This window comes from Haliotis rubra, unplaced genomic scaffold (genome assembly GCF_003918875.1).
Source record: "Haliotis rubra isolate DU_JTF1 unplaced genomic scaffold, ASM391887v1 Scf700, whole genome shotgun sequence".
Taxonomy (NCBI): domain Eukaryota; kingdom Metazoa; phylum Mollusca; class Gastropoda; order Lepetellida; family Haliotidae; genus Haliotis; species Haliotis rubra.
In genome coordinates this window covers 39937-63161 of record NW_025767414.1, presented here as the reverse complement: position 1 = coordinate 63161, position 23225 = coordinate 39937, and the positions used below count along the sequence as shown (strand labels likewise).

The 23225-nt window shown below is 41.9% G+C and overlaps 1 protein-coding gene across 1 annotated transcript; it reads right to left on the bottom strand.

The window, feature by feature from the left end:
- Positions 1-6865: 6865 nt before the first annotated feature.
- Positions 6866-17062, bottom strand: LOC124258863. Its single transcript, XM_046692953.1, has 7 exons — positions 16944-17062; positions 14742-14860; positions 11583-12359; positions 10880-11111; positions 10115-10171; positions 9570-9629; positions 6866-8719 (listed from the first exon to the last, which is right to left on the bottom strand). The coding sequence occupies exons 2-7, from the start codon at positions 14751-14753 to the stop codon at positions 8079-8081; spliced, it is 1779 nt and encodes a 592-aa protein (XP_046548909.1). The 5' UTR covers positions 14754-14860; positions 16944-17062; the 3' UTR covers positions 6866-8078.
- Positions 17063-23225: the final 6163 nt, after the last annotated feature.

Sequence of the window (23225 nt, the reverse complement as noted above, 5' to 3'; positions counted from 1 at the left end):
AGTAAAGCAAATGTTTTGAAACAGGTCACAAATATGGCGTGCCTATTGCCCCAAACACTCCAGATATCCTTTACAGTGTTATGTGTGGGATCCTGAAAATAATGGTTTTATTTAATCGCACGTGCATGGTATGCGCGAACAGTATAAATGTCTACAGAGATAATATAGTGTTTATCAGCAGCGGAGCCATAACGAGCTACTGGAATGTCACTGACGGTGGCTTCGAAAAGCCACATTGACAGAACGTTCGGCTGGACAAGGCAGATCATAGTAGACTAATGAGAGGCTTCATCCAGACTGGCCAGACAATCGGTCCCAGAACTAGAAAACTGAGAGTGACCACACACAAGATGACCATCATCTGCACATTCTCCATCTGCGCAACCGGATGCTCACTGTGACCACATCATCGTTAACAAATCCAAAGACATTATGGAGTGTACTTTGTACGTCAATTTAAGCTTGAACCTGCTGTAATTTCACTGCTTGGAAACTCTTTATTTGACAAAACTATTGCTCAGTAGACATTGTATTATTCAAGTACCGTCAGTTCATAATTAAACTACCTGACATCAAATACTGAATAACACCCACATAGTTACTGTAAGCACATAACGTTCCTCTCCTTATAATTAGAGATAAACATCATGTTCTTGCTTAGTTTTATTGTGACCAATCCCTGCTGTAATTTCACTGCTTGGAAACACTGTTATTGAGTATTTAAATTCATAATTGGAACCAACGGCATCAGCCGGGGGTTTCAAATGAGATATTCCAGTGCTTTAAATACTCAATAACACCCGGAAATTGGCCAACACATGATGTTTATCGACATTGTAAACACAAAAGTAAACCGAAAGGTCCACACACGTTTTTGTGTCTGCACTCATTGACATCGAGTACGGGTACAGCAGTGAAATGTCATCAGCCGGCCGTTTCGGCTGTCTCCCATGGTAGCATCTGGAACTGCTCATTTGTGACGTCATTCAGACTTTACGTCACAATATGATTTGAATGACGTCATCACAGCTGACGACGTAACAATACAATGGTGTGAGCGATGTTTGTACGTATTAATACGCAGCGAGTTTCCGGGAATCGAATACCATTCGATTATGTTTTTCAACCAATCAGATTAAAGAACACAGTGACATTTGGTTTACAACTTACATGCAAGGCAAATATATCACAAACCTTGGATTTATTAAATGGGGTGTCCCTGAGGTGATATTTATCGGAGGACATAAGGGAATTATAGGGTTAATTTGGATATTCGAGATATTCGAATGAGTTCGAGACAACGGGATTCGACACATCCATGTTCGAGTTTCGACTGTACTGGTTACTGGACTACTAACGCTATTACACTCAGTTCAACCCATTATCAGAACACATTACTCCACGACTTTCGAGTCTTTCTCTTGTGAGCACGTTGATTTTTGTGTTTTGAGATACCAGAGACATTCAGATACCAGCGCTGTCGACTTTCGACAAACTGAAAGCTTAGTTTTCAGGAGTGAGTCATGCTTATTCCAGCTATCAGAAACGGCTATATGGCGGCGGTCTTCAAATAATCGAGTCTTTAGTCTTTCTCTTGTGAGCACGTTGATTTTTGTGTTTTGAGATACCAGAGACATTCAGATACCAGCGCTGTCCTGATGAACCAGACCGTTAGTGTTTACCTGGAACTGAACCCCCCAGAAGGTTATCTGGTTAAGTATTTCTACGATGTATGTATCACGTTTCACTCATCGACAAACTGAAAGCTTAGTTTTCAGGAGTGACAGTGCAGGAAAGGATCATGCTTACGTTTCTGTCCCACAGCAGCTAGTTTGATTGTTGCTTTACGCCGTACTGAGCAATATGCCGGCTATATGGCGGCGGTCTGTAAATAATCGAGTCTGGACCAGACAACCCAGTGATCAACATCATGAGCATAGATCAATGCAATTGGGATACAACGACATGTGTCACACTGTCAGCCAAGTCAGTGAACCTGACCACCGGATCCCGTTAGTCGCCTCTTACACACGTGGGTGGCTGACGACCAGTTCTAACGGGTCACGACATTTAATTATATAACATCGAGGTGACTACAGCGATGAAGAAGTAATAAAAGGTTTTTCCTGTGGACGGGAAGTTGCGCTTGGATTTCATACATGTACCATGTATTTGTTTTCCTTTTTTCCCCGAAAACGTCTCAAGTAAATTGATAAAATCGTGAATAAAATAGCCACATTCAAACAAATCGCATTTCACTAATTTTCAACGTTTTTGGAAAATTACATATTTTGTAAAAAGAAATCTCGAAATGAAATCTCCTTAGGTTCATTCATAGATTGATATTCATGGCTCTATCTCTGTCAGGAGAAGGTAGGGAGACTTTTTATATCAACTGAGGCTTTTGTCTGAAGCAAAGAAATATTGTGAATGTGAAAAGGTAGCCATAAATGTATTTGGGAGTAGAAAGTAGTTATAACTGTCAGATATACTCATCGCACACCTCGCAGGTGAAAACCTCGGACCGTTGGACATGTTGTTTGTATGTATGATGCCTTTGCTAGTGCCGCTGTTTAGATGTTACCGACTTATGATGTCGTCTGTCGTTCATGTCTCTTGTTGCTGTTGTCGTCAGCTGGTAGGTATCATTGACTTTGGATGTCGTCAGGTGTCAAGGTCACTTGCTGTGGATGTCGTCAGGTTTGATGTCGTCTGCTAGTAGGTATCATTGACTTTGGATGTCGTCAGGTGTCAATGCCACTTGCTGTGGATGTCGTCAGGTTTGATGTCGTCTGCTAGTAGGTATCATTGACTTTGGATGTCGTCAGGTGTCAATGTCACTTGCTGTGGATGTCGTTAGGTTTGATGTCGTCTGCTAGTAGGTATCATTGACTTTGGATGTCGTCAGGTGTCAAGGTCACTTACTGTGGATGCCGTCAGGTTTGATGTCGTCTGCTAGTAGGTATCATTGACTTTGGATGTCGTCAGGTGTCAAGGTCACTTGCTGTGGATGTCGTCAGGTTTGATGTCGTCTGCCAGTAGGTATCATTGACTTTGGATGTCGTCAGGTGTCAATGTCACTTGCTGTGGATGTCGTCAGGTTTGATGTCGTCTCCTAGTAGGTATCATTGACTTTGGATGTCGTCAGGTGTCAATGTCACTTGCTGCGGATGTCGTCTGCTTACAGGTATCATTGACATTGGATGTCGTCAGTTGTCAATATGACAAGTTGTGGGTGTCGTCTGCTAGCGGATTACAACCTGGGCTGTTGTAACGAGGGCGTCGCCTGCACCACTCTGCGTTTTCATTACGAGTGTCACTCACTATGACCCAAGAATCATGGTCACACAAATATGCAAGTTGTAGCAACAATTATATTTTCATTGAGATAGAACCTGACGTAGCCTGCGCGGACAGTGAGGGACAGTAACAGAGGCACGCGGGATGGGACAGACAGCAGACCACAAGGGTATGACAAACGTGTCACTCAAACAGTGAAAGAAACACTTCACCCTTTCTGCATCTTTGATTATCCAGTGTGTAAAATAGATAAAAACGACAAAAGAATTCTATCTTCGATTGTACAATTCCAACTATGTATATCATGAGCATAAATAGCGATGCAAAGTTTTTGTTTTGAAGTTTGAGTGTATCCTGTTCCAACTGTGGCTCCTGTCATAAACACATGCAAAGGCAAGGCACTAGTTCACCTGAACTAAAGACGGAAACACATTTAAAACAAAGAGTTAAAATAGGGACTCTCATCTGCCATATTTATGCCACTGATCACATTTGGAAATGTCCTTACCATGTCAACCATAAAACCTTTTTGAAAGCCCCACCTTAAATGCCTTAACCTTCATTGAACCAACTGTCCAGCGAGTGCCGTGCGTCAGGCTTTGAAACCTTGATAGAAAGAGCATGGGAGATTGTACCTAAAAAGGTGTGATATGTAAACACCAGTCTGTATCCCCTGGAATGTTGCTCGACAGAAAACGAAAGTTATATATGAGCATGTTGAATGAAGTCATCCCTCTTGTCTCACAATATTATGGGCACTCTTTAGCACTCTTTATCCTTATGTATAGATCAAAACATGAAACAGATACCTCCGTTCTATTATGATATTGACAACTTTACTACCTTAGCTCTTATGTTTCAACACGATTTGACCGATAGGGCAGTAATCATAGTTACACATCCAAAAAACCCGTGCTCTGATGATAATAATAATAATAATTGATTAATAGAGCGCCTATTTCCAAAAGATATTGCTCAATGGCGCTATGAAGAGAAAAGATTGTTGACAATGTCTATGGAAAAGAGAGTTTGAACAGATGAGTTTTGAGGGCAGTTTTGAAAGCAGCAGCAGATTCTATTTCTTTTAGGGTGAGTAATAGAATGTTCCAGAGATAGGGGGCTGCAGCAGAGAACGCTCTTTATCCCATGGCTGTTTTGATGTGAGGCTGTGTAAGCAGTAGGGAGTTTGACGAGCGGAGCAATCGGCTTGGAACATGGAGATGAATGAGGCTTTTTAAGATATTGAGAAAACATGTTTTCATAGATGCAGCTGTGTGTAAGAAGAAGAAGTTTGTATTGAATTCTGCTTGATACAGGAAGCCAGTGAAGAGTTTGGAGGATAGGTGTCACAGTTTGGTAGCGTGGTGCACGGGCAGCAACACGGGCGGCTGAATTCTGAATCCGTTGGAGTTGTGAAAGGAGCTGTTGAGGCATGTTGTAATAGAGGGAGTTGCAGTAATCAAGTTTGTAGAGAGCAAGGCTGGTCGTTAGAAGCTGGGCGGTGTTGAAGTCTAAGACGGTTCGGATCTTGCTAATATTGAAGATATGGTAGAATCATCCTTTGCTGAGTGATTTGATTTGATTTCCTAATGACATTGTTGATTGAAAGATGACACCAAGATTTTTTTGCAGAGTCTGACTGCGTGATAACATCTTGTCCAATTTCAAGAGATAAACTGTCAGGCACTTTGGAAAGTTTTAAATTGCCTAGTTGAAAGCCTTGTGCCTTTACCCGTTATATTTTCCGGATTTTGAAATATATTTCTTTTACAAATTAAAGAGCAAATAACGTTATAATCAATTAAAAAAAATTCACCTCAACTTTTGAATTTACTTTTGTGGCGAATGGATGCAGGTCCAGTATGGTAGTTGAATGAATATATGGAACACTGGATTATTAAAGATGTGCTACGTAAGACATAGAAGCTGCTCACAATTCGAAACTAAAATGACAAATAAGGAATTAGCCCAATCATGACATACATACGTAATGCATACACTCTGAAAATGGATCTGTTATACAGACGAAAGAGTATGATTTAGGAGGTTTGTTTTGTACAGTAGTGTAGACGTTTGACCCACATCGTCACGTGTTCTCAATCCGACTAAAACACCTGATAAAAGTCACGCAAGTGGTATATTATACAGATGCTTCATTGACTTCCTTTCGTCAAGATTTGTACAGGCCCTTCAACGAACCCTTTTAAAATTGTGATATGAAACTATATTGATTGAGCTTTTTAGGCTGAGAAATCTATTTGCTATAGAGTTATTTGTACTTTGCATGATTATTTAGCATTAAAGTATGAAGCATAAACTAATTTTGCAAAATATACATTTATAACAGTTACACACCACCCTTCGCGTTATTGGTTTGTATGGCTTGTCAATATCAACATAAGAAAGTGATCTCATGTTTATAAATACCCAAGATAAGGTTAATGCCGAAACGTTGGCACAGGAACACTACATGTTTGGTTTGGATGGCGTCAAGCATAACCGTGAGGAGTGTAGTCAGGAACGCATTTCGTGACCAAAACAACACCAAACTTTACACACACATACACATACATACAGAGAGAGAGAGAGAGAGAGAGAGAGAGAGAGAGAGAGAGAGAGAGAGAGAGAGAGAGAGAGAGAGAGAGAGAGAGAGAGAGAGAGAGAGAGAGAGAGAGAGAGAGAGAGAGAGAGAGAGAGAGAGAGAGAGAGAGAGAGAGAGAGAGAGAGACGTAATGAAGGAATATGAATATACTCCGAAACGTCGTGCTCCTTCTCATAATTGTTCGCTCTTATATTTATCCCTTCTAATGGCATTCAGAGACCGATATTCTTAAGGAGGTTACTAAATATATGTGAAAAATAGTGGACTCGAGAGCTTATTACTATAGGTTTATACATCTATATAAGTTAGCATTTGCAATGCATTCATACCATATTTGCCTATGAGTTAACATACCGTTGCTGGTGTCCGTGATATCAGCTGACACGTGTTGTTGTACAAGCCAGCATGTTGCCACCTTTTACTTTGTCTAGAACTGGTTGAACAACATTCCAGCGATAACATGGGGGAGGAGAGACAAGAAAACCTTCTTACGTGCGACCGCACGCTTCTACCACACACCAACCCGACCACCATCGAATGGCAGTAAACTCACGTTTTTAACATTTGTATAAATAATAACAAATACTTTTGTTTACAATGTTTATTTTATTCGTGAATATACATATGGTTAGAATTGTATGTCACTAACATTAAACGATATTCTATTATATGTAAACGACTCAGAATGCACAAACGGTTTCATTAAATGTAAATATATATTTTAGTTTGTAAATAAGGCTTTACAATCTACTTTTAAGATACTAGGAAGCAGTACACTACATGTTATACAATATAACGGAACAACGTGGTTTTGCTGATAACAATCATAATGAGAAACCACTTAATTGGTTGGTTGGTTGTTTAATGCCGCACTCAGCAATATTCCAGCTATATGACGGCGGTCTGTAAGTAAACGAACCTGGACTAGACAATCCAGTGACCAACAGCATGAGCTTTAATCTACGCAACTGGGAACCGATGACATGTTATCCAAGTCAGCGAGCCTGACCACCTGATCCCGTTAGTCGCCTCTTACGACAAGCATGGGTTACTGAAGACCAATTCTAACCTTGGTCATCATGGGAAGATACAACTTGGAGGAAACTACATGAAGATATATTGTATATTAAAACACACATAAATGTATTCACATTAATAATATATAAAAATCTGAACAACAATTCAGAATGCCGATTTCTATTGAGCAATAGTTGTGTCTATGGTGCAAATGTTTTTCGTGTGTTTTCGATACCCTTCTATTGTAACGGTTGTTCATGACAGTAAAATAACCTATTCTCATATGCGCTGACTTTGATTTTCTTCTCCTTTTTATTACTTGGTTGCAATTGATACATGATAACACTATCTTAAAAAGCATCGCACCCTATTTGTTCAAACATAAAAGGATGACCCAGATTTCTCGAATATCTGGTTTTCTAGAACCCATTTTCAGCGAGGCATCCAGATAACTTCCATCCCTATTCTTATTTTTCGCTCAAAGAAATTAGTTTCGGTAGCTGATCAGGAATGATCACTGTTTGGTGTTAATATTCCGTATTTGAAAGTGGGCGTTCCATCAATTACTATGACTCGCAATTTGTTATTTCGGTATTTGATTTGAGAGAAATCGCAACAGGCAACAGCGGGAAAAGGAGTTGAGAGGGTTGAATATGATTCAAAAACATATATAACGTGGTTTATAATGTGTTCACTTGGTGTAATGAATATGATTTGGTTTCTACAAGCTGCTTGGGTGATTCATGTCTTGATGGAGTGAGTTTATTTTTACGCCGCTTCTAGCAATAGTTCAGTAATATCACGGCGGGGGACATCAGAAATGGGCTTCACACATTGTACCCATGTGGGGAATCGAACCCGGGTCTTCGGCGTGACGAGCGGACGCTTTAACCACTAAGCTACCCTACACCCACCCTTCATGTCTTGAAGCAGTGACAGAAATAAATATTCACTCTCTACAAAAGTATGTTATTAAGAGAGACATACATCTGAGAAAAGTACGATTAAAGTACTAATAGATGATTGGTTTTGACTAAAACGAGTTCGCAGTGTCTAAGACTTAAATCACACATGTTTGAAGTAAAGTTATGCCACACGATGACATTGAGTTGTGTGGCTTACTCGCAAGATGGCAGTGTTATGGGACAACTTCGAACTGTCACTCAAGAGACGCGAGTAACTTGTACATGTCTTTTGTGACGTCAACTCGCGTTCCCGATATCATAGCTACCGCCATGTTGGTCCACGATGGCCACGACAGCATCGTCATCACCCACAGAGGCCTGTCCATGTCCACGTCGGTCACGGTGCTGATCACTTTCTCATCCTCAACGTTGATCACATGGATTTCGTTTTTGGCAGTGTTCAGCAGAAAACACAGATGAAGACCACGTGACACACCGACCTCGTTCTGGGCAATGGGCGTGTCTTCAAGCAGCTTGTTGTCGTAGACGACCCTGAGACACAGCTGTTTGTCGGGTTCGGCGCAGGAGGCAACGTTGACGCTGAGGCCGTTTGGCTGGTTCCAGGAAGATTCAATGGGGGTGTCACTGAGGGATACCTCAAACAGCATCTTGTTCTCCTGCAGAAGCATCTTCACCGTGTAGCTCAGCTTTATCTGGAACATGATGCGCTCGTCATTCCTCATCAGCAGAGGTCTGGACGCTAGGATGTGTCTCTCTGCTTCAACACGACATCCGGTGCTCATTAGCGGACGTTCCGGTCTGGCGTTTGTGATCACTGTTCCTGACGTTGTAATCATCTTGCTGGCAGTGCTGGTGTCCCACTCTAGGTAAGGGCCTGAAAATAAGACATCCAAATATTTGGTGCATTGCCAGTGAGTTCAACGTCCAAATGCATGCTTGAATTTAAACGAGTTAAATTTATATTTAGGCATATACATTTATTATTTGGGCACTGATTCCAGACTCGGTCAATAGGCCGCAATGTGCTGTGCGGGGCTATCAGTGGTAGTGGGTTCGAATCCTGGTTAGCTCTGAATACGTTTCTGGGCTTGTCAACACCAAACACGTAATTGTAAGCCTTAACGAAATAATAACCGCATTACTACGGTCTATCATTCCACATCAAACTGTTTTATAACTGAAATACCGTAAATCCCTGAATAATAGACGTTCATGGTTTCCAGAATTAGATTTGTACATCAAAGACATCGAGCATAATTCCACATCACCAAAGGACATGCTCATTGCGCAACACAGCACAGGTACATACAACAACAGTAAGATAATACAAATATGCACATTCAGTTGTAGCTTTGGAAAAAGAGTTCTAATACAACAAGAGTAGGGTGATGCAAGGCTGAGTGGAAGAGACTTCAACAGCCAACACCTGCATAATGGAAGGATAAAGTTTATTGGTCCTTTATTCGTTTTGAAAAGGGGCAATACTTAATTCAATATTAATCAAGCAAATACAGTTGTGCCCAAAACGTTGTTAAACTCACTCACTCACTCACTCACTCAATAATAAACTTGATTTTGTTCAAGATAGCAGTGCAAATCTTCTTGTGAGTTTGAAAGGATCAATGTAGATGTGAACTAAAATATCCATTGTGATTTAAATGCAACAGAACAAAGCCTTAAATCAGCGTTTTTATACACGTTCAGTCTGTTTTATTAACACTCACAGGTGATTGTCAGAGGGGACCGCTCAGTTTCCAAGACGATAATCTTGTCTCCAAGGCAACCTGGACGAAAGAGAACATGGAAGCTACATACAGAGAAAGAAGACCTGATTCGATGCAAATATAAAACTAAGGTGGGTGAGATTGTGATTTATGATCAGTGAAATCGGCAAATTGTACATCTGAGCATTCAGTTCAGAATCCGGAAGCCCTGGTATTAGTATGACATCACAAATCACTTGAGCGTCTCTGACTTAACCTCACTGAACCCGTGCATGTGCATGTGCGTGTGCGTGTGCGTGTGCGTGTAGTGAGTGTGCATGTGTTTGTATGTGTACTTTTGTGTCAGTAGTTTGTGAGTGTTGTGTGTATGTTTGTTGAGTGCGACGTCAAACAACTAACAAAACAGCCACTCGTTACTGGCCCTGCAAAACATAGACTTACATGTTTGTTGAGTGCGACGTCAAACAACAAACAAAACAGCCACTCGTTACTGGCCCTGCAAAACATAGACTTACATGGTTGTTGAGTGCAAAACATAGACTTACATGTTTGTTCATTCCTGACGGTGGCATGGGAGACAACTCCGGTAGCCCCATCATTCACTGTAAAAAAGTAGAATGATAACGTTGATATTACAGCAAGCTGATCAGCAATATGCATCTAAATGCAGACTGCCAAACATGTGATACAATGTCGTTCAGAACATCACCAACTATTGCCCGGTAACGGTCTAGTAGATATTCTTTTCATTTTCAGAGCTGCAGCATCAATAAACAGATCATTTTCCACTCGTATCAGTAATACCTCTGATTTAACCCCAAACCTCTCCGACCTGCATCACCTCTCACACATCATGGTTATACTTGTGGCGGTGCGTGGTCCTGTGCGTAGAGCTCAGGTCACGAATCAGTTGAAGTAAAGCAACGTCGAGCTCAGACAGTCCTTGGGTGACGGTGTTAGGCAGCTTGACTCCTGAGAGTTTCTAGGACTGCCCCACAATGAAGCACATGTGATACACGTGGTCTCACCTTAGGCAAATTGCCTCTGTTCACCCAGCAGAAAATGGGTACCCGGAGGGATAAAATCATGTGACTGTAACCTTCTAGCGCCTAACAGGCAGCTTGGGTTATCCAGGGTAATAATAATCAGATTCTGATTACAGCGTCCAGTGAACAACTAGGCAGAAGGATACTAGGCGCTATATAAAAAAACTATCCTGAACTTCAAGGCGAGCTTATACGAAATTCACTTTCTTTGCCACAACGAATATTGCTGACACTGCAGACAATGTAATACACCTGAATCCTCACCATCATAGCCATCAGTAGTCTCCACGTGGATGTTGTTGTACATGACGGCATCAGGAACTCCCTCGGGCTTGTCTGCTGGGATGAAGGTGACAGTCCGGACTAGCCCCGTAGTCTTGATGAGTGATGATATGTGCTCAGCGTTTGAGGTGACGAAGCTGACGCCCTTCCTGTGAAACTCCACATCTTCTGGATACTCGGCAAGAAGGTCCCAGATTTCAGAAGAGGAAAGGCTCTATTTAAAAAATAGATTGTTTCTTGAACCTAAACGATCTAACATGTTTTAGTGATACATTTCGTGGCAAAAATGTTTTGGATACTAAGACAATCCCAGTGGATAGAAGGATCATAATTTGTTCCTTAAAGCTCGGCCGGATCGCATCCACTTATCGTTTAATATACAGCTTGGTTGAAAGATATTCCTGATATGACAGTTACCTTCGTACCATAATGGTCATTGTAACATTGTATCTACTTCATCTTCTGCCTGGTCAACTACACATGACTTAACGAACCTCAATAGACATTAGACTCTACTGTGGGTCAGTCTGTGCGTAAGTTTCTTTTCATTTTTGTAAACACACGATACAATTTTAGCAGGCATCAAAGTGCGAGTCGTCGAGGATAAAGATAAGACTGCACTATACACTTCTCTTTAACTAAATAATCAACTGAATATTCTTATTGGGCCGCCACAGACTCTAACCTTCCGACTTCTAGAGTTCTTGGTGATTTTCTTGATCCTTTCCTGTAGATGATTTCTTGACTCGATGACACGCGTAAGAATAGTATCCTCCTCATCTGCCCGTTCTTCCACTTGTGCGAGCAGCAAAGCCTTCCTCTGATCCATCTCATCGGCCAGGTTTTCAAAGTACCTGTTGATGTCCTCCGTGGCCCTCTTCCTTGACAGAGCAACGTTCTTCTGCAACTCCTGCAGCTCTTCCATCCGACCTCGAAGACCCTGGTCCTTCTCCTTTAACTGACTCAGGAGGTTCATGGACTGAAGACTCATAGTCCGGGACAGGCTTCCAGGCCCATTGATCCGATGTGCTCTGATGTCTTCAAACATGATAACACTATGGTCTTTGAGCAGCTTGTTCTTGGAGTGAGTCTTTAAGCAAGCCTGGCAGAGAAGAACGCTACAGTGGCCACATTTCGCTATTGCTATGTTGTTCAAAGGGCAGTAGGTACAAGGTAGGTGATGACTTTTATTGACGTTAATCTGGGATAGCATTTTCAAGATGAGTTGTTCCACCGGGAGGGTTTGTACCCCTTTGTAGCCGCTGTGCTGCCGGTGGCACAGTGGGCATGTGAGACGGCCGTTGGAGTACAGCGGTGCGAGACATGGTTCACACACGGCTTCAACACAGCATGGCATACGGCGGGGTAGACGGTAGCTTTCGTCAAAAGGTTTGGAACAGACGGGACAGGAAGTAAGAACATCCTTCATATCCGATACGAGGGAAATCTCAGACATTGTGCCCTGGAACAATGAATTATTTATTCTTATTATTCAGAAAACAAAAACAAACTGGTCAAACGTTTATCATGGAAATTATATAAGTGATAGAAGGTAGCAGTGTGGCAGGATGACAACGCCGTTATCGCGAACACCTGGTGTCATCACTGATTTTCAGTGAACCATTGGTACATGTATATATTTTTGCACCTATGTTGTCCTTTAAGCCATAACCCGTGAAGATCCGGGTTAGAATTGATCTTCAGTAACCCATGCTTGTCGTAAGAGGCGACTAAAGGGATCGGGTGGTCAGGCTCGCTGACTTGGTTGACACATGTCATCTTCCGCCTGGTCAGATATACATGACTTAACGAACCCCACTAGACATCAAACTCAACCATGTTAGGGTCAATCTGTGTAGAAAGTTTTTCAGCGGCATTAACTCATTTGTAAACACATGTCATCCCAATTGCGTAGATCAATGCTCATGCTGTTGATCACTGGATTGTCTGGTCCAGACTCGATTATTTACAGACCGCCACCATACAGTTGAAATATTGCTGATTGCGGCGTAAAGCTCATTCACTTTAAGCCATAATGAAACCTGTTTCGACTGGCTGGCTATTCTTCGACTGACTGATTGAGGCTGACTGTTCTCAGCCGTTAGCGTTACATACAAGTGACCAGTACTTGTGGGCATAGCAATAGTAATGTGTGATAATTATGTCTCATCTGCGTTGATGTAATGTGACTTAGACGCTAAAAAGGGCCATTGTTATAGATCTCAGACGTTATTATGTTAATGCAATGTGACTGAGACTCTCAAAAGAGATCTATCATTAAAGCTCACATCTTTGATTATTATGTTTATACAATGTAACGTAGACGCCCCAAAAGGTCTGTGGTTATAGCTCATATATCTGGCCTTTGGTGACACCAGGTGTTCATGAAGGGTCCGTAAAGAACTGATGTTCTCGGACACAGTACTTCATCGCACAAATACACCCGAAGCGCGGCAAGGACAATAGCTTTTCATGCTGCACGAGAGTCTGTGCGAAGTTCGACTGCGTATGATACAGATGTTAAACTTTCAGATTTAGGCACTTGTGGCCGGTTGTTAATGGGTTACTCTCCCCAAGTGATAGATGTTGAACTAGCTAGAAAAGTATATAGTATTTAAGACATACAGTTCGCTCTACCACCATGTATAGTGTAATAAAGTACACTTTCGCCCTGAACTATTATAGTTAAAGCACGAGGACGCTTGCGGCCGAGTGCTTTAACGTTATAATATTTTCTTAGGATAATTACGATTAATTTAAGGCGAAAACAAACGACGGTGTCGGTGACCTAAATTAAGAATCCTCACAGAGGGCTAACTGGCGCGCTGTTCTATTGATGTGTCTTCCCCCCTAAGTTAAGACGAACGTTACCAGAAAAAAACAAATGACAACAGTTAAATGACGGTCTACGTTCGGATTAAATATCTTCTCAGAATTATTTTAATTACATCTGTCATTAACATAAACCATATGGGGCAATATGAACGTCGCATTTCTACTACCAACGTAAGTTTAGATCAGTACATCCAGATGAAGCTGAGTAGTCAAGCGACATTCCACGATTGCATTGTGGGAATGTAAACATTGCGAACGTTACCGTGTCGCTGAAAACTTGTGAGTCGAATTGACACATTTAACCGTCGTAAAACATAAACGTAATGTTTCCACCAGTGATGTTAGCTGCGTGAAGCAACTGCAAACCAAGAAACGGGATGCAACGGAGTAGTTTACTGTAGGAGGCCGTACGAGGCGATGACAACTGACATGCATCGTGACGTCGCTTACATTGTAACGTAATGTAAAATGGTTCGATTACGAGGGGGCACACTAGAATGGCGCAGTGACGGGATAACGTAATTCAATTGTTACGTCATCAAAAATTATACCTTTATTGTCTGATAGTGTATTTTTTTTCGATTGTTCTAACCGCTAGGCATCTTAGAAATAGAAATACACCTAGTTGAGAGAATTATCCATTAACATTTTGACAGTTGCTAGATAGACAGTTTCTTCATATTAAGTTTAAACTTCATTATTTATTACTTTATGTCACATTTCTCATTGCGTAAAAAAGGGGATTTCACGTTCAGTTGGTTAAAAAGGATTTCACATTTAGTTGATTGAAAGGTAAGTCAAGATTTATGTAGTTTAGTTTAACTTCCACTGCACACCATAGATATTTTAGTTTAATTTCCACTGCGTACCACCAGGTGTTCATGAATCGGTTGTGGTTAAGGTGGGTAACTTGGTGAAAGGTAAATGGATATTTGTTGGTTATTAAATGATATGAGCTCATTGATACACATTGTTTTGACTCAACATCATGTTGAGATCAGGTACACACCTGTGACATCATGAACACCTTCAGGATACAATGTCCTGGAAACTACTGATTCTCGCTGGTGTCGTCTCTTACGTCAAACATAGATACTGGACACCCGGTGTCGATTCTTCGCTTGGAACCTGCAAATAAATAGCCAAAGTAAGAAATGAACTTATGGACAATGTTAATTAGTAAGTGAGTGAGTATGGTTCTACGCCGCTTTTAGCAATGTTCCACCAATATCACGACGGCGGACACCAGAAATAGGCTTCACACATTGTACCCAAATGGGAATCGAACCCGGGTCTTTGGCATGACGGGCGAACGCTTTAACCACTAGGCTACCCCCTTCTCCCCGACAATGTCAGTTAACTGTGTATAATAAGTAACATAAAACAACAATTCGTTAGGTGGAGAATTAGAAATACATCTAACAACACACTTTAACTTTGTCACTGAAACGGTAACGCCCAAGGTGGGCGTTTTCAGTCGCCTGCAGTAGAATACGTTATCTCCTGGACTGCCGTGACCTTAACCACTGACACACTTACAATACTTAAACAAACAGAAACGAAACATTCCAACGGATAAGCTGCGTTGGCAAGACAGTGTGAAAGAAGCTGTGACAGAATGAGTACAACTTCAACACGGTTTTAAAATGTACGGTTCTTGCGATTCAGGACTAGCGACGTGTTTCTGTGTGGGATATGGGAATGGCCATATAACGGGTACGGGTGTGGATGCTTGGCTGTGGGTGTGTAGGGTAACGGGTGTGGTCAGTGTGTCAGTGTGTAATTGGGATTTATCGACAACATTTCGTCTTACTAAAGGTTTGAAATAAAGACGCCATGAAGTTTGCTATAAAATTTTGCAAGATCTGAAAACAATTATTAAGGTTCATATATACATTTTTGCACCTGTAACTGAAAACACATATAATTTAACTCAAGCTCCCACATGCAAGATATGGTGGCTCCCTGAGAGAAACACGAAATTGCCTCACATAGGTTTCCCATATACCTTGGGCTCCTTTGTACTAAGGTTAACCCTAACTCCCATTCTTTATCATTGCACTAAGTGACCTTAGTGACTTACGATCACCTTAGTGCTTTGTGAAAGGAACCCCAGATCCCTTAACTGAACAAAAACGTAACAAGAACAAAACACTAACTTGCATAGTATTTTGCCTTAATGTAACTGTTAAATGCTAGTCGCATCTCATATTACGTCCCCTAACTACACATTTATCAAACATGATCAGACAGTGCTTAAACGATCTCGGTTACAAGATATATCTTAGTTCTTGCCCATGCCCGTGATGAGTGGTAGGTGGAAATACAAGCGATAAAACACTTTCCACGTCCATACGAGTTGATTCTGACGATTGCATGATCATGTGTTTGCATTATTATACAGTTGTAAGTTATCGAGTCTGGTTCAGACAATCCTGTGATTAACATGATGCGAGACGATGACAGAGCATGCAGTTATGAGACACTATCAAATGGTAATGACACCAGGTGTCCGGTCATGAAAGGAGCAGTTTAGCAAAGCTAGGTCAGGTTGGTAGCATACTGAATTCATAAACGCGTATAATAGTTAATGTCACAATTTTAAGCACATATCTGTGCTTAAATAGGTCACTAGAATTTGTAATGAAAACAAACTGATAAACCGTTTAAATAAAAGTGTGAAAAGCAAAGTCGACAATATAACGAGCATGCAGTTATGAATCGCTATCAAACAGTGATGACAGCAGTATTACGATGACAAAGATAAAAGCTTTGCTAACAGGCGTATGTTGAAAGATGGTCACGAAAGATATGGGCGCTGCTCTTGAGAAAAAAGGCCAATTCCCCCAAAATATGCATCAGATTGTGATTGTCATAAACTGCAGATACGAATGTTAATCAAACATTTGAATGACTCAACCAAAGTGCAGCTGCATACAACAGAAAGCACATTGATAAACATTGATGTGCATTAATTTAGTTTATATAGGTCAGGCTCACAGCAACGAAAATATTTTTGTTATACTCGTTTGTACACAAAGTAATAAAAGTTTTAGATGAATTCTTTCGTTTTAGAACAGTAAACCTGAAAAATATTTACTATTCATTAAGTATATTTATTATGGAGGGGCGGGTAGGGAGAGAGACGATGTTCAAGGTCATCGTAAAATTAAATTCTCTCATGCACATTTACGCAGGTGAAAGAAGTTACCTGGTTTTCCAAACAGAATCCAATGTCGACCTTCAGAAGTAGAACCCCAAATTCTCGTATGTCTGAAATGTCCGGATTGGGCCCATGAGTACTACGGTGTCTCTACTGTTATCAGTAGTCCGTCACGTGTCTGGGACAGGCTGGCTGATAACTAAATATCACCTTGGGTAAAGCGTACGGGCTGATAAGAAGGCAATGGCGATATATTTGGCAGCGTAGAAATTTACAAAAAGGTCATATGTAGACCTCAACACTGACGCTGTAGGAAATAGGACAATCTGATGTAGGCATTTGTTACAGGACGTATGGAGTCAATCTCACAGCAACCGAAATATGATTAACGCTGCATCAGAGAGTGAAAAGGGGCGGTGGGGTAGCCTAATGGTTAAAGCGTTGGCTCGTCACGCCGAAGACCCGGGTTCGAATCCCCACATGGGCACAATGTGTGAAGCCCATTTCTGGTGTCCCCCGCCATGATGTTGCTGGAATATTTTCTAAAAGCGGCGTAAAACCAAACTCAGTCAGTCAGTCAGAGAGTGAAAGTCGGACATGACAGACAGGTGTTAATAAATATAAATAGAAGTCGCAAAAACATTTCCATAAACGTAAGGAATTTCGGCCACTGGAAGTTATGCTTTACTGTGTGTATCTTGCACTCTGTGATAAGGGGCATTGTCCATGACAATAAGTGCTTTTACAGGCAGAGCTGGCACTAACTCAGTAACTAATCTTTCGCCCATCCAGAGAGACATCACCATTCATTTCTATGAGGTAGTCGCTGTTGTCCTTGGCCTTAGCTCTGAGAACCCTGACTGGCCGATCCAGCGTGGAAAACTAAACTCATGGGCAAAAGAAAGTGAACACTTCTTATTTTGAATTTTTGGCAAAGTTGTCCAGGTTATTAAAATCCTTTAGGCCGAAACGGCCAGGTGAGAAAACGACCACGGACCCCAGCGAACCGGCAAGAACTTGAAGACGCTCTCGGGAACGAGTAGAATAGGATTCCGAATGCGTAAGGATGTGTATGCGTGACCAGAGACTTGACATGACGGAAACATTCCATGATTGACTCTTGTTGTATCTGTGAACTGTGCTATTCCTACCCCTCTGCCCATTACATGACACGTGCTCTTTATCTGTGAGGAGTTTATCATAGACATTGTGGGTGCATCGTCTCAAGTGCTGGTTTCACCAAATGTATAATAACTTAAAAACATTGTATGTTTTGCTTTGATTTTATCGATCATTAATAAGGACGTTCGCTTTCTTTTGCCCACTAGTTTATAAGTCTCTCGCCCTTTCCAATAGGTAACTTTCTCCCTGTGTCTTTGATATCCTCACCGGGTAACCCATTGACGGCAGGCTGTGTGGGAAGCATTCATCCATGCCTCGTCCAGAAAGACAGGCTCATATCCCTCATCCTGTTTCTGCTTGATAGTTCGCAGCGCAGATGAACGGACGAACAATGCCTGGTCGTTCACATAATAATTGTATGCTCCCCAGGGAGTTGAGATTGACAATACGATGTGCCGTTGAGATTGACATCCAGTGAACGAGGGAAAAACAAAACGCCTTTGAGCAGCTGAGCTGAGCTGGATATCGGCGCTATACAAATGTTAGTTTGTATGTCTGTCTGTCTGTCTGTCTGTCTGCCTGCCTGCCTGCCTGCCTGCTTGCCCGCCTGCCTGCCTGTCTGTCTGTCTGTCTGAGTTTTTCTCTCTCTGCTTCAAGTTTAAAATAACCATACACCTTCACAATCAACTATTTAACATCGGCTGAGTGTTGCATGTTGGCAGTCAAACTGCCTGTGTTGAGTTGCACCTAAAGTGCGTGCCGGAGCTGTTCTACCAACCGGTCGTCACCCCTCGGTGTGAAGAGTGAAAACAGCCGTTTGTTTCAGACCACATGTCTTATTTAGGTTTTGTGCACTTATCCCTATTTCGAGTTATTTCATCATTCATCGTTCTCATTTGAACTTAAAGGGACTGTAGATGATAAGTGTTGCCCCACCGTGAAGACCCTTCCACCGAATGTCTTCCTTCTACACGAGCAGTGGAAGATGTCATGTGACATCCTATGGCTTGTAGAGTGGGGGTCGGGACTCTCAAAACCAGGGTCTTTGAACATTTCTTCCGTTCCCCTAAACCAGAAACAGGAAGTACCATAGTCCGAACACTGGCAGTAACACACGTTTCGAAATCATGTGTGCAGTGTGCGAAATAGTTTCCAATTTTTGCTAGCCAGTCGGGCTAGTTATGCCTGATAGTTACTAGCCCACAAAATAATTCACTAGGCCGAAATCTGAATGTTGAAACTAGAAAAAGGTTTATAAAATAGATGACAATAAAATATTGTCGGCATGACACGGGTTTCATCAATAAACTGCTAATATGATGAACATTTTTATCAAGCCATAATCCCGCATGATTTAAAAATGTATTATAACTTAACAAGTCGGAGAGAGTGACATATTTACAAAAAGACCCCATGAAAATTCATTAGCCAGTCGGGCAAGTGACTGTGCAAATTTACTGGCCCGACTGGATTTTTACTAGCCACGGGCAAGTGGTCCAGTGGCTATTTCGCACATTGCGTGTGTCTTCAGGTGAATGTTGTCCCATGATGTACACTGCAGTACTGGCCTGGACTGTGTATCGGAAACATCTGCTTATAAATAAAACCATGTGGTGAGTATATCTCTGAAAATAGTCTCAATACACTAATCAGTTGTGAGGTGAGGTGAGGTGAAATTGGGTTTTACGTCGTGCTTGAGAATATTTCGCTCATATGACGACGTGCATGCGTGTGTATGTGTATGTGTGGCTGCTTGTACTAGCCCAGACTGAAGCTGGTTTTATAGTGCTAACCCACTGAGATACCACGCCACAGTGAAGCATGAATACCCCACTCAGACACATTATACTGACTCCGAGTCGACCAGTCCTTGTTGTACCCATTAATGCCGAGCGCCAGGCAGGACCAACAAGTAAAATATTTTAACGTCTTTTGGTATGACGCAGTCGGGCATCGAACCTGGGACCTTCCGCTCTCCGGGCGGACGCTCTAACCACTACACAACGGAGCGGTAATCAGTTGTGTGTGCATAACTAGTAGTAGTAGTAGGTATGGTGTTACCCTGCGTTTGACGGCCGTCCCAGGTAAGGGGTTTTAAAGAGTTACACCCAACTATTTGGCTACCCCATCTCCCGTATATTTAAGTTCGCCAGTGACGATCCGGGATAACATTTCTCCTCAGCAACCTAATTACAGTGGAGTGGAGTGAGTTTACGCTACACCCGGCAGTATTCCAGCTATATGGTGGCGGTCTGTAAATATTACAGTCTGAACCAGACAATCCAATGATCAACAGCATGAGCATCGAACTACGAAATTAGGATACGATGACATGTGTCAACCAAGTCATTGAGCCTGAGCACCCGATCCCGTTAGTCGCCTCTTACGACAAGCATGGGTTACTGAAGATCATTTCTAACCCGGATCTTCACGGGATAGATTCAGAACAAAGGGAACAAAGTAACTACTCATTAAAATCTTCAGTAACCTAGAATCACCACCATAACTCATCTCTCGCTGTCCAGGCGTACCACTTGCGTATTGAGAGATTAAAACAGCACTGGGGATTGATGTCAGGTTACAATGCACACATATTGTCAATATTGATAATACTACAGTATACGCAATGTATACTCTGAAATCAAGACACACTGTATGACAAACGCTGACAATGCCATTTCGCCATGTTTGGAATATATACTCATGGAAACAAATAAGGGAACATATAAACGTACTAGTGTTCCTTTATTCTTTTCCGGGTTTCTTCACTGAGGGTGAAATGAATAAAGGAACACTTTCACTTTCATGTGTTTCCTTATTTGTTTCCATGAGTAAATAATCGTTTGCGTCACATTCAAACCCTATTTGAAAAAGTTGCGGTGTCGCCGTTTCTGTTTCCCTTAATTTCATATGTGCTGAGTTATCTTGATGTTTCACTAATATTAATCTGTATAACGCGTGAAACACAACAGATGTATTAGGAGTTTAAATACCTGATGGGATTCAGATGTTAATATGATGATGGCTATTTATAAAGCGACCGTTTCCACACTGAACTGAACTTTATTTGTACATGCTCAAAGCGCGATCCATTGTTACTCCGGATAACCCAAGCTGGGTTAATAGTCATATGACCTCAACCACCGGGTACCCATTCACTGCTTGATGAACAGAGGCAATTCGTGAACAAACTCACTTTCCTAAGGTGAAACCACATACGCCACATGTGCTTCGATGTGGGGCAGGACAGAAGTCCTAGAAACTCTCAGGAGTCAAGCTGCCAAACACGGTCACCCATCCAAGGACTCTCCGTAACCGGCTTGACTTCAACTGATATGTGACCTGGGATCTATGCACAAGGCAACACACCTCCACAATGAAGCCAGATTGTAATACATTGGTTTTATCTGTGAGTGCATCCAGGCCACATCCGCTGAAACCATACACACGTAGGGCATCATTTTTTATGTGTTTCACGTAGTCACCAATGGGTCGGTCGGTCGGGAAATAAAAAAACCCAGCAAAAAAACCAACAAACTTAGTAAAGACAAAAGTATCTTAATGATATTCTTGATTTTCATTAACCAAGCTGATAGTTCATTGAATGATTTAATCCTGAATTCTGCTCAGTTAATGAAAAGGCGGATACAACAAAGAGTTGTGAAACAACCTGTTTGGTTCGATAGCGACTGCCAGAAAGCCAAGACACAATAATATGCTAATCTTAGGAAGTTTAGGAGAACGCATGATGATAATCATCTGAGCATGTTTTTAGACAGTCAAAGAAACTTTAGATCTATTCGTCAGCAAAAGCAAATTCAGAGGGTTGAAGCATCTATGGATAATTTGGTGGAAAATCTTAAGGTGCCTAATCGTTTCGGAAAACAGCAAACCATATGTTACATGGGCGGATCCAGGTAGTTTGAAAGGGAGAGGGGGGTGTGGGTGTGGGGTTCAGGTGGTTGTAACCCCTGAACCCCCATTGGCCCCGCCAACGCAAAAAATCTTCAATGTAGTCTTAAGTCATTTTTAAAAAGGGGGATAACAAACNCCGCCAATTTGTTAAACAGTCGAAAAACTACCACACGTAAAATTTACTATACAATATTTCTATAGCGCACATATCCAGGCAACTAGTGTTTGCTCAAGGCGCTGGTATTTTTTCCCTCGATCATTGGATGTCATTCTCAACGGCACAACGTGTTATCAATCTCAACTCCCTGGGAGTATACAACTCTTGCAGCCACTAGGCGCACCGAGTTAGTGTGACTTTCCCATCCGAACGAGGTGGTGGCGCGTGGTCCTGTGCTCAAAGCTCGGTGAAGTTAAGCACCGTCGAGCTCGGAGAGTCCTTGGATGGGTGACCGTGCTTGGCAGCTTGGCTCCTAGAGTTTCTAGGACTTCAATCCTGCCCCACAACGAAGCACATGTGACACATGTGGTCTCACCTTAGGCAAGTGAGTTTGTTCAACATTGTCTCTGTTCACCCAGCAGGAAAATGGGTACCCGGTGGGATAAGTTATGTGACTATAACCTTCTAGCGCCTAACAGGCAGCTTGGGTTATCCGGGATAATAATATGTGTGCTGTAGCGCCTTGAGCGAGCATTGAATGCACGGATATAGGTGCGGTTACAAATACCAACTATTATTATTATTACCCATTCACAGCTGGGTGGACTGGGACACATAGTCACAGTACTTTGTCCAAGTTTACTGCACGTTGCTGTACCCGCAACTAGGTGTTTGTACGTATTCATGTGGCCACCATCTGGTCATAGACCAACGGATTCGTGGGTTCTGTTAAGTGCACAGGGTTGTGTGTACTGTACACTAGGGGTTGTGACAACACTGAAAGAGTCTGCACACAAAGTTGACTCCAAGGTTTTACACCCGGTCACAGGTGGGTTCGATTCCGGCACCTCAACCTCGCTGGATCACTAGCCTGGCGCCTTAGCCGGCTCGCCCACCACGCCCCATTACTAACTAGATACATGGAAGGACAACTCTTGTAAATTGTTCAATGATGGAATCGAGAATACTTCTACTCCATTGGAGACGGACGATAGTAGTGATTATAATGATATTGATGAAGTTCCGAATATGCTTTTTAACAATGAAATAACTGAGACATACATAATTGAAGCTATCAATGGTTTGAAGCGGAATAAACATGGTGCTGGTAGTTGCACCCTAACTCTCCATAAGTT